We start from the raw sequence: 13,218 nt of genomic DNA on the forward strand, positions 1-13,218 counted from the left end.
TTATTACTCGTTTAAACAATTTTTAATACAGGTACTTCTTAATTAGAGCAATTACATCTGCTTACTGTAGGTGTATATTATATCCGGAATTATTTGTCGTATGTACACATGTGCTGATTTCATCCTTTTTTATTTTGTTCAGTGTTTAAATATTTGAGAAGTAGCTCTAGTTTATTTTGTTGGGGTGCCCCTTTCTATCACTGTTGTCTATAGAATTAAATGTAGCGCTTAGTTGCCCCCGGGTTCGGTGCGCTATCCAAATGTCAAAATAAATAAAATTGTAATTGCAAAGTGCTTAGTGCTGTATGCTTTTATTTACCTCAGTTCCCTTTTGAAATTATACAGTTAAGGTACCCCCTCACATTTTTGTGAGCAGAGAATCATTCTTGCCCATTTACCCCACTTGTGTTTTGTAGGCAAGGAGAGTATTCTGTCCATGTGAGAATTTCTGAGCTGTTTAACCCCACTATCGTGTGTTGCACCTGGGCTTTCTTGTGTTTTTGCCATGCAGAATCAAGAGACTTGGATTTTCTTCTGTCAGCTTACCCTTCTGCTCTATGAACACTTGGTTCAGGAACTTCACTTTCGAGTGATAGCTGACAGTCTCAGAATAGCTATGAGTTTTGTAGGGTATTGATGCGTGTTGGTGCTTCCCTTGCTCTTGCCTTTCCAGTTTTTTGTAGACCTAGCACCTGCTGTTGTCAGACTATCAGTTCCTTTAGCTCTCGAGTTGATATTTGCTTCATAGTCCTTTCAGCTTATTAGCTGCTTAAAGCTAGGTCCTGTTTTGTCAGTGTACATGGGAATTTCAGGTCCTTTGAGAATCACTTCCTGGCTTGTGGATGCTCCTGGATTAACTCTGGAAACTCTTGGGCGTCATAAACAATTTGTTTAAGTCTCCAGTAAGCAGTAGTGCCTCACATCTGCCATTCCTTTTATAGGTTGGTATTTTAAGGTAATTATTATATGTGTTCTGCCTCCTGGCCACATCCTAACTGTTTGATAATAAGTGTGGAGTTAGTGTTAGGCAGTTCATCCTCTCCAAGGAGAAGCCATCTATTAAAATCCAGAAAATGATTGACTGAAATGGTCAGTGAAGCATGTTCTGATTGCAAGTTAATTTTATTTCTAATATATACCAAATGTTATCAAGAATACTCTATTCTATTAATAGTCTGTCTCCAGTGCTTAAAATAGGGTGCTATTTATCCGAAAAACCCCAAAGATTTTTTTCTGTATACAAATGTTTCTAAATGATGTTCTCTAGGCTCTACACATTTAAACTGGATCAGAGATGTACCACGTTGGGCGCCATGTCATTTGTTCTCTAAACACAGCCCAGTAAGCTTATGTAAACCTCGATCTAGACGTGGGCTGACCATCTACGTGGGTTCATGTTTGTGACCTTAAATTGATAGGGTTATTGCCTTATTCTGAACAAAATTGTTAAGTAGTTCTATTGCCTCTTGTGGCTGAACCCGTCTGTTTCAAGGTTTGCTTAGCAATGCGCTCTTTATAGGCCCACGGATTCTCACCTATTATCAAGAAGAACTAAACATACCATGTCATTTTAGACATTCATGCATTAATTTCCCTTGAGCATATAAACTCGTGGAACAACACACCTGTTCAGAATGTATTCATGAGGCACCCGTTGAGTTAAATATCTAGGCCTGATCACGACTTTGGCGGTAACGCCGGCAGTATTAACGCTGGCGGTATTAGCCCTACCGCCGAACTCCCTGGCGCTAATAGCGCCGGATCACGAGTTCGGCGGTAATGTAATTCCCCATTCCCCACTGAGCCCATTCGGGAATGCCCCATTCCCCATTGGGCTCAATGGGGAAAATTTGCGCTCTTACCGCCGAGCCAAGAGCTCGGGCAAAATCCGCCGAAGTTCTAATTTGGCGGACCCTTAAATCCGGCGGTAATAGCGCAACCACCGGATTTAAGGGTTACCGCCAAAGTCGTGATTATTCAGAAAAGATAAAGCTCTACATTTATGTGTTCTGCATGCAAAAAAAGCCACTCTACTTCCTTCTCGATAATTTCACATGTAAACATGTAGAGAATCATTTCAATAAAAACACATTCATGTCTCTACTTCAAAACAGTTTTCTGAAAATATAGGTGTCCCTTAAGTAAGTGTTTGCTATGGAACAAAAATATAACACACCACTAGCTTTCTATATAAGACCCATTTCACATTCTCTTTGAATCAGTTTCATGTAAAAACAAGTGCAATCATCTAATTCAAATGAAAACCATTTCTTTCAACAACAAAAATGGGTCTCTCTCTCTCTCTGTAGTCAACCACTTTTTATTGGAAAGACTAAGACAAAGTACGACAAAGCCACAGCTGCTTGAGCACTTAAAACGAAATAAAAATGCCATGTCACAGCAAAGGCAGCAAAGGCAATGCTCTTATTGCAAGCCTTGTGTATCTTAAAAGTACACCAAATTACAGTTGCCTTTGCGTGCATTCAATTATTGCATGTGATTTACGAAACCAAATGTTTAAAAAACATATTCACAGATACTGTGCAATGTGTCGGTGATCCGACATGCTTCACGATTAATGAGGTCTGTGTTCATATGGAACCTGCACATCCTGCACCCTTGTTTTATCTGCCCTGCGACCACTGTAGCCCTGGCAATGTCCACTCACTGACTGCGCCTGTATAGGTCTGCGTGTATGTCCCAATCTCTGGGGGCTTCTATATTGGCTTGATATTCTTGGTCACTTTCCATTTACTACATATTAAAACAATATCTAAAGCAGGCACTCCCTCCTACTGCTAATTTATTATTTGTGCTGCAGCTCTCTTGAGTGGCAAGTACAAAAGTTGTTTAGCCAACTTCCTCTGCTCAGTTTTTCAGCTCTAAAGAAAACAATCCCAATTGATATCTTAATGACTAACGTTATTTTGATAATATTTCTTTAACAAGATGTCCATATAATTGCATAGCTTTCTTAGATAAATAATACTCTTATTTCTCAATTCAGGACTTCTCTTGCGCCTGCGCCATCTTGCATGGTCACATTTTTTAATCAAGTGTGCTGTCTCAGAGGCTAAGTATAATCATTTTTCTTCTTTAGCTATGTGGTGTGCTTTGAAGTAAGTCTAGCCTGCTGTTATTGTTACAACCTCTTCACTTAATCTTGAGCTGGTTCAAAATACAAACAATCAACTGGAGTAATATTATTTTGTGTTTCCTTTCGGCAGCAATTCTGTGCTATGTCAGCATCATACATGAGTGAATGAATCCTTTGAAAATCTATGCGTATGCATGACACAAAGTGTATAACACCCTAAGCATGAATTCAACATATAAAAATGATCTTAACTTTTGTGTTCCCCGCATGTTTGGCTGACAAGTAAATGTTTCTCTGACATTTTCATATACAGTTCTACATGATAACATTACATTGGCGAGGTGCACCAGAGGTTCCGAAATTGAATAAACATCACAACATGTGAAGATGCCACACAAATGAACTTCCAAAAGGACTCAAGCTGTGCAAGGAGTATGCCAGTTGTATCATGGATTTGTGTAGCAATGAAAAGGGCTTAAATGTAGATCAAGAAATACTCAAGCAATAATCCACGAACAGTGGGCGGGGGGGGTGCATTATCGAGTCAGGTAATGCCTCGGGGCCCATAGTTACTAACTCAGTGAGGGGATTATTGCTATTAGTACCCTGGCCTATAAGAACGGGGTACTTAAAGCATTTTTCTTTGTTGCGCATTTCGCAACGATGAAAAAAAAAATGCCTGCCAATGATGGGAGAATGTAGCCCGTTCTCCATTTCCATGGCGGTAATGGAAAATAGGTAAAACAAAGTAAAACATAAAAACCACCATGGAAAGGGAAAAGGAACTACATGTAGTCCCTTCTCCCTTTCAATGGCGCCATTCAAAAAATAGGAACATTTTTACAAAAGAAATGGCTGCCATGGAAAGGAGTTAATGGCGGCGTGTCGCAGATCGGAAGCGGATGCGCTGGAGACAGAAGTGTTTCCAGCGTGTCCGCTCCCGAAGAGGAGCAACAAAAAAAAACAGTGGAGGGATGCTGGAGGGGGGAATCTGTGGAGGGGGTGGGGAGCGGGGGGCAGAGCACTTACCTCATTCCCAGTGGCAGACGATGGCAGCCTCCAGCAGCCTTGAGACGGCTTGGAGCTGGGGGATTACCATCTGGTAATTCCCCAGTTCTAAGCCTCCTCATTACCATGAAGGTTGCCAACCCCCCCCCCCCCAAACCCCTTTGCCAGGTACTAATCTTACATCGTTAACTACAAATCTGCATTTAACCTTTGTGGCTGTGTTATTGTTCTGTACATTGATTATTAATATGTGATGCTTTGTGGGCATGGTGGGGAAGGATGTTAATGTTAAGTCTTTCCCATATTATCTGGTTCAGTTAATACATATATTTGATTTTGTTGAGGTCATGATTTTTTGTTGAAACAGTTTGGTGTTTTATTTTATTTTATGTTATAACATTTTTTTAGGAAACACGTGTTTTTTGCGAGAGGACATATTGTGTGTTTTTAATAGGGTCGTTAGTTACAGGAATGGGAGGATCTCTGCAAGGTTGGGTACGTTTATGCAAGCACAGGATTGAGACAATCTCCCTCACTTCTTACACGCTTATTCCATGATGGACTTACTGCCACATCTCATTAGTGAGTCTCCATTTAGGGTTCAGATTTATTTCACTTCTACATGCTTTTTTTGGGAAATAATATAATCATTTCTTGCAGCTACTAAGAATTTCTTGAGGGCAGTGGTGGCTGGTGAATTTTTTAATTGGTGGGGTCTAAATGTTTCACACAAATATGCAGAAGCAACCAAGTACAGCAAGGCAGCCTAAACCAATCAAGGTGGGTTCCCCACCCCTCCCTCGAGACAAATGTTTACAATAATGGGTATAAATGGTGCATTTTACAGCCCATTCTAGGAGAAATTGGGCAAAAACCCACACAGCTTGCAATAGGGTTTGCAGGGTAACTCATGAAAAAAATTCCAATAGATGTAAGTTCCCAACAATGCACAGTAGCATTTCCCAATGCAATTTCATGATTGCTGTGTCTATACATGCCCATGCTGGCTGCACTAATATATCTCAGTATTCACACATAAGAATATAGTATAGTTTGCTTTGCACATACTGCCAATAATGATAGCATAAGAAAATGTGTCCATGCTGGCCCTTAAAATATATGCCAGTCTGCCCACGAAAGTACATACTTCTGTTGATTTTGCCATTACAAATGCCATGCCACAGTAAGAAAGTACATATAGACTGGTTGCACTACTGTAGGCCAGTCTAGCCACATAATAACACATGTTTTTAACATGCCATGCCAAAACCAGTCAGGATATATTTTCTTACTATGGCCTGAGCCATAGTAAAAACAAAATAACATGTGGAGACTGGTACAGCAGGCCACGTGGGAACATCTATAATACAGGTTTTATCCCCGATACCCAATACAAAAATGCAATGCACAGTAGGAAAATATATACAGACTGGCTACACCAGTGTAGGCCAGTCTAGCCATGTAATAACAATAACTATTTTTGCTCTTTGCTTAACCCTTGATGCCAAGTCATCAAATGCCATGCCAAAGCGAGTTTGAGCATATTTTCTGACTATGGTATTCATAGTCCGAAAATACGTCCATACTGGCAGCATGGAGTACTATTTCACCCACCAATATAAAGAGCCCCCGTTCTTCCACATTCACGTTGTCTTTGCCCATTATTACAGTAATATTACTATCACTGCAATAATGAGTAAAGACAATGCCACATTGCCCTGGACGATTTTTCTAGTAATATTGTTAATATTACCAGAATAGATAGCAAATGTGCGTTTTCCCATTATTGCAGTAATATTCGTACTATTGCAATAATAAGCAAAGACAATAGGCCTCATTCCGAGTTGGACGTCCGGTAAAAAAAATGCTGGTATCTCTGGATACCGGCACTTTACTGGACGGCCCGACTATGGGATTGCCGGCGGAGCACCTGGGTTACCTCCAGCAAAATGCTTGAGGTAACCAAGGCAACCTACCGGCAAAAAAGGCCCTTTTTACCACCATCGGCATTGCTGGTGGCAGTAATGACAGAAAATAACGTCATGGAGTCCTAGGAAACTCCATGTGTGGGCATTTACACCGTACCGCCGGCTCTAGTAATCCCGCTGCACCGAGTGCCAGTAAAGGTAAGTACCAGATGCTAGTATCCTGGCGGTTCTACCGCCAGGATACCAGCATAGTTGGAATGAGGCCCATTGTCCTATTTCCTTTGCCCCTTCTTCCAGTAATATTTTGTTTACATTACTGGAATAATGTGCAAAGCAAAGTGAGTGTTCTATAAAGGGCTCCTCCAACTCCTGGCTCTGTGATGACTGATGAGTGAAGAGAATCTGATCACTCGTTAGTTAGTCGTCATCACATGCACGACACAATATTCTCCTACACGATCACACATAAATATATTTGCGTCTCTCTCTCTCTCTCTCTCTGTGCATGGGCTCAGCAGCAGGTGAGAGGTCCTTCTTTTGGCTTTTTCTCAGGCCGGAAGCAGGGCCGGCCGTCTGGCTCCATCCCCGCCATGAAACGGGCATAGAGAGGGAGGGGTGAAGAGGCACTTGTTGTTTCGCTGCAGGGACTGGATTTCACGCGCCCATGCAGGGAAATGAATGACTCAAGGTGACGTTGCCCTAGTGGCATTCATAGGGATGCACGTATTTCCATATACATTAAGATTCACAGAAGAGATACAGACGCACCAACTTTCTCACAATTGCATCCATCCTAAAACACATGAAAATGAGAATGAATGAGGTGGTCAGAAACGAATTGAGCACATGACTGTTTTACCTCGGGTGGGATACCGTCCTCCAAGTGGGGGTAGAGAATAAGAGGGTGCCGAGTCAGCCCATACTCTATCTCATCAACGTAATTCCTCCGAATTTGCTGTAATGGAAGGACTACTGAAGAGGATACTTGGCGTTTAGTAAATCTTTTCCCGGCCTTTATCTTCTCAGCAGTAGCCGTGGATTTCTGCATCTTATGAAGAACAGGTGAAGGGCCCATTAAGCGCCCGGGACATATACCATCCGACTGAGTTGGGTGGCCATCTCTGGAATCTTCTGCAGCCTTTCCCAGGAATTGCCAACGGCTGCTGTCGAGGGAACCGGACACGTTCCGTTTGCCCTTGTAATCTTTGAGGTACTTGTTTGTCACCCTCTCTTTGTGCCTGTGAAGAAATATGTTGAGTCAGTGCTTAACGTGTACAGTTAAGTGAGGTTTACTTGAATGCTCCTTGTTTCAATCTAAAGTCATAACGAGCAACTCTTACTATCTCAAAGGGTGACTAGAAATATGCACACAGGCTTCAAAAACAGCTACACAATTACAGAGGTCAAGACAAACGGATAACCTAATCACCTAAAAATAAACTCTACAAGTGGTAGATAAATAAGAGTGGGCATGCAATATAACATACACAAGGAAAAGAATACACATTACTCATCTCCTGGCTTTCAACCCTGTCCTAAAATCACTCCTCATATCCTGGAAATGGGCCCCCACCTCCCTGGATGGCACTACTGCATTGTTACAATGCAAATAACTGCACTCAATGAAAAGAAGATCATGATCTCTATGATATACATTATGTAAGAGGACTCGGTGAAGGTGCCTTGCTAGAATTGGAAACTGCAGTGCCGATGTAAAGGGACAAACAAAACACGTACTGCAGGAAAGAGAACAAGAAGGAAGAACAGGTGAGCCAAACCGGAACAAGGAGACCAGGACAAAAGGAAGTCCCAAGATGGTGAACAAGAAGGGATGGGAGCCACGCATTAGACAATCAATATGGAATCCAACTAGAGGTGCACCCAGGTTATACTTAAGACTTCCCACCGAAGCAAAGGGACTCTCAATGCATTAGTGCAGGTTACTCTTACAGATGCTCACCCTGAAGCCATACCTGCCAAAAGTGGAGGAGTGTCACGCCCATGGAAAAAAGGGCAGAGAAAGGGTTTGCTGTCCCTGGATCCTTAGGCACAAAGAAGGCCATGAGACAGGCCTGTGTGGTTCCAGCTGGGACTTACAGTGGATGCCTTCTGTGGAAACAGCAATGAACTTTGTGGCATATGATATATTGTGGACTCCAGGGAAGACAAGACAAAGGGAGGGAGGGGCATGGAGTGCCTCCTAATGAATATGACCCAGTCTCTGAACAAAGGAATACACAGAGGCATAGGTGGAGGGACAATAGAATGCTAACCAGGCACTAAGAGCCCAAGAGAGATTCAGTGCAACTAACACAGAGAAGTAAGGTTCAGGGCAACAAGAATTCTGAAGAGAAAATCAGGAGCCTGCACAAGGAAACCTGTAGCAAGGCACTAGAACCTGGCAACTGTATCAAGTGACTGGGCACTATGTAACTAGCAATCCGTAGCAAGGGACTGAATGTAGGTAACAGGAGTAGGAGCAGAACAGGGAGCATGATGGAGAATGCAATAATGCAGTAAAAAGAACAGGAAGTGGAGGTTGCTGGATTATCGCAAAGGGAGCAGACATCCGAGACCGCATGGACACAGCACAAAGAAAAGGACAGAGGGGGAAGGGTAGCCTACAAAGCAGGGCTGAGAAAATGGATCAGGGCAGCACAGGAATGGGAAAACTGTCATTGGCAAGGCGTAGAGCAGTTTGAAATGGATTCCGGTTACAAGAGGTTCAACAATCAATGCAGGCGAAAAGAACTTCTGGGCATGGATACTTATGAGCAGTATAGCATAGAGAAAACCCTGGGTGGAGTCATGTGATTGGGATGCAAACAACCAGCCAGAGGTGATGTTAGTTCCAACCTCTGCTTGAACCTTGAGAGTGGAGTGAGTGCTGGTGAAGTCCAAAAGTTTCTGTTTACAGTAATAAAAGCACAGTAATTGCCACATCTTTCTGAGTAGTGCAACCTTTGAAATATGCTTTCCTTCTTCTAAACTTCAAAGAACCTGTTAAGATTCATAGCAATGTCAGAGACGGTTAATGGACTGGGTTGCCAGGTTTTCCAGATAACCTGAAGGTGAATTACGGAAATGGTAGTCCATTTTCTGGAAAAACAGGTTTGTGCAATGTGAGAAACCTGGGGGTATTCTCACTCCTAAACCCCTTGGATCCTCTGCGCAGGTGGCCAGGGAAAGTCTATCAGTCTTGGATCCTGACACTGGTGGTGGAGAGGCTCACCTGGGTGGAGGGTCCTTGGGGACTGGGAGTGGAGTGCCCTTGGGTGAGAAATGGTATCCACGTTTCCCTATTGACGACCAACCCAACACTTCCACAACCTTCATGGGCTGTTATAAGCCAGATACCCTCATTTCTCCACCTCTGACACTTGACAGCACTGAGACGAAGAAGAGGCAACTAAGAGCAATGAGCACTACACTTGTTTACCACTCTGATACTGGGACGAGGAAGATGCCTGCTAAGAACTGCAAAGGTCAGACATGTCCCTTTGATTGTGGTCAGACAGGGCTAATTGGACATTCACACATGCAGCCTGTCAAGTGGCTGCATGTGTATAAAAGCAGACCAGCCTAGCAGCAAAGGGAATGACAGGGACACAAGGAGTGACATGACAAGCAGCAGCGAGGCCAGTGCAAGCAGCAGGGGACCTTACTTGAGAACCGCGCTGAGGACTGCAGAGGGAGGCAGTTTATGGAAGCGTGGCGCAGAAGCTGTGGCTCCGTGGAGCAGATCAAAGGTTGCGAAGTGAGCCGTATGGAGAGGCTGTCCCTTTTCCTTGTGTTAAAGATGCTTGTTCCATTGTGTTAGAAGGTCGACACAGGAGTGCCTGAGGGGCAGGAGTTGGGCCCCTGACATGAAAAACAGAAGGCCAAGTGATCTGCACTGCTGGGAAGGCTGTGAACGCGACCAGTGAGTTTCTAGCAATTGAGAAACCCGGTGTGCAAGCGTTTGAACTTTTCTATTCGAGGAATACTTTGTATCGGAGTGGTCTCGTGTTTGAGGAAACACCTTTTCGAATGTCTCCGAATGCTTGGCCTTTAATTTGAAGCAAACTAACGGAATATTAAACAGCAGGTTGAATTGAAAGTGTTTTATGAATACAACCCATGTCTGTTGAATACTGAACTGAATGAAAACCTTACAAATAAGCAGACCTTTAAATTTGAGTAAAACCACTATATGTTGAAATCTAAAATGAGTGAAACTTTAAATTCAAGGAAAACCACTGTATGCTAAATTCTAAAGTGAATGGAACTTTAAATTGAACCAAAGAAAGGCATATTTAATACCAAATTGTGATAAAACTAAAAATAACTGAAAATGACATTGAAAGCAGAATTAACTGGAACTCTGAAGTTTGTGTCAACATAGTGAAAATATTCACATGAAAAAACAGTCACAAAAGAGGACACAAGTGTGACAAAGAATCCCAAGAAGATAAAGTATATTTTGGTGATAATGAAACTAAGGGCCTCATTACGAGTTTGGAGGAGCCATGTCGCTATTTGCGGCATGGCTGCCTCCAAACTCGGGTCCGGGTTCCTTGAATGAGGAATTACTGGGCCATTCCAACCTTGGAGGACCAGGTATTCCTCATTCAACTTACCCATCCCCATTCCGATTTGAGCCCCCATAGGGCTCAATGGGAATGGGGAGGGAGCTAACAACGGGCACCGCTAAAGGACCTTGTAATGTAGCGGTAAGGGGTTAACGGCAACAGCACTATTACCGGCGCTGTTAACCCCTTACCGCCAACCTCGGAATGAGGCCCTAAGTCTTGGGGAAGACGTTGCTACCGGCACCCTTAATTCCGGACCGCCACACTCGTATTGAGGCCCTGTGTCTTGCTTCATGATGCCTTCACAGCAAGGAGAGTTTGAATTGTGATTCAGGGTAATATCTGGTGATGGTTGACATGACTCAGTTAGTCTGTGGACAGCACCACCAAGGGCAGATATGCAAGGGTGTGATACATTATTTTTATTATTAGTCTGTGTTGTATGTTCCAACAGGCATTTTCCTTGCACCTACCCTGATTACTAAGCTAAGCAACTTCACCTTTGTAAACCACCCCGCTATTAATTTTTGTTACTGTCCTTTTGTGCCACGTTCCTGATCATAACACTTGTCCTCTTGCTCAGTAAATACAAAAATACCTGTAATAATCTTTAGGTCTGGCTTGATAAAGCTTTAGCTCTCTTGCACAACCCTTGAAGCAGTATGTCTATCGGTTGCTCCATGATGCATTAAGAGTGCATCATGGTGAAAACGCTTTAATAGTGTTTCCATTTTGTAGAAACTACCACAACCGTGCAACATCGGGAGACAACTGTAGAAGAGCAAATTACTTACCCTGCTAATGTTCTTTCAACTGGATGTTCCTCCCACTGATTCCTCTAACTTTGACATACCGATATCCTGACTGCAGTCTTCGGAAACCTTTTAAACAGCAGAGGGCACTGTGCCGCATCGAGTCGATGCCCGTCAGTGGCTCCATTCCACGCTCGGATGTGACATCGACAATGGAATAAATAGCACACACTGCGTCCGTTGCCTCAGTTCTAGTTTTTCCCTCTTTCTGCACAACCGACTTGAGGATTACTAAACCGCATGAGTGTTTAAAGAGATAAGAATATTAAAAATTCACCGACAGTAGGAGGGGTAGGTTGGGAGGGCGATGTGGAATCCATGGGAGGAAAATCCAGTAGAAAGAATAAGTCATTTGTTCTTCTCATGGATTGCGTCCTCCCACGGATTCCTCATCTTTGATAGACTCTCATAGCAGTTTTATTTTTTATAAAAGGAACTGGGACCAGTGGATTTTTCTTGCTGGTTGATATTTTGCAAAATAGCTTTCCCAAACCTAGCACCCTGACCTGACAAGGTGTACAGAAAGTAATGTTTTGAAAAGGTTTGTATCGAAGACCAAGTTGCAGCATACAAATGTCCTGCAATGCTACACCTCTTTGCAGAGTCAAAGTCATTGCAACTCCTCTGATGGAATGTGCCCAGATGTTTTCAGGGACATCCTTCCCAGCTATAGAATAACATTCTAAAATACACAGAATGAGCCAGCGTGACAAAGTTAGTTTGGTTACGGCCTGACCTATTCTGGGTCCAGTATAACCCACAAAGAGTTGAACATCTTGCCTGACATTTGCCAACCTGGAAATATAAAAACGTAGAGCACTGTAGGTGTCAAGTCTATGCAACCTCTCTTCCTCCTTGGAAGGAGTATTTTTATTTATTTATTTGTACCCTGCCGTAAACCTACAGGCATCTGGGCGCCACATAAACACAATAGACATAACAAAAAGAACAGAACATTTTGTTATCAGAATAGGTCAAGAGGCTGCGTGATCCCGGATTATGAGCCAGCAGATTACTGTCCAACCTGAGAGTGCTAGGGAGAGAGAGTTCTATATATCAGTGCAGCTTGGTTGGGGAAGGCCTTCCCTAGACAACCCACTCTTTTGAATCTATCTTTGTTAATTGTTTCCAAATTGGTGAAACGGAGCATGCGAGTGGGTAGTTATTGAGTGATGCGGCTCTTCTGATAAGCTGGTGCCTTTCCGTATAAACACGTGTGCACTAACTTTGCAGCTTTAAAGTGAATACAGTCCGAAAACGGAAGCCAGTGTAGTGATATGCTCCCAGACGAAATGTGATCCCACTTACAGATGCCCTTAATGATACAAACTGCATCATTTTGGACAATTTGGAGCTAATGCAGACATTTTTTACTGGCCCTATTAGCAGTGATTTAAAGTAGTCGAGGCGAGATAGAATGATGGCTCAACCGATTGAGGCACAGTTGTCTTCTGAAATGAAGGGCTTAATATTTCTGAGAAGTCTTAGATAGTAGTTGCATTTTTTAGAGATGTAACAGAACCCAGTGTCGAGTTTAGGAAGACCCCCAGAGTCTTAACTTTTTCTGCTACTGCTATAGGGCACTCCTTGATACTCAAGTGCGAGTATTCTTTTCACAACTTAGCTCTAGCCCACAGGCTGCCAAACAGTAGGAGTTCAGTTTTTGCTCCATTCAAACAGAGCCAATTCTCTGTCATCCACTGTTCAATGAGTCCATAGATGGCGTCCAAAGTCTTGGTGTCCTTTTTCATAGTCCCCAGTGATTTCCAGAATCAACTGGGTGTCATCAGCGTAATTCGTAA

At 43.0% G+C, this 13,218-nt stretch overlaps 1 protein-coding gene across 1 annotated transcript in view; it reads right to left on the reverse strand.

The window, feature by feature from the left end:
• The window catches only part of LOC138515918 (protein FAM47E-like), a 500,413-nt gene that overhangs the window by 369,685 nt on the left and 117,510 nt on the right, over nt 1–13,218 (reverse strand). Inside the window, exon 2 of the mRNA XM_069630684.1 lies at nt 6,893–7,271. Coding sequence (XP_069486785.1) covers nt 6,893–7,271 — 379 coding nt within the window. The remainder of the gene's footprint in view (nt 1–6,892; nt 7,272–13,218) is intronic.

Source organism: Ambystoma mexicanum, chromosome 6q (genome assembly GCF_040938575.1).
Source record: "Ambystoma mexicanum isolate Mex_15411 chromosome 6q, UKY_AmexF1_1, whole genome shotgun sequence".
Classification (NCBI taxonomy): domain Eukaryota; kingdom Metazoa; phylum Chordata; class Amphibia; order Caudata; family Ambystomatidae; genus Ambystoma; species Ambystoma mexicanum.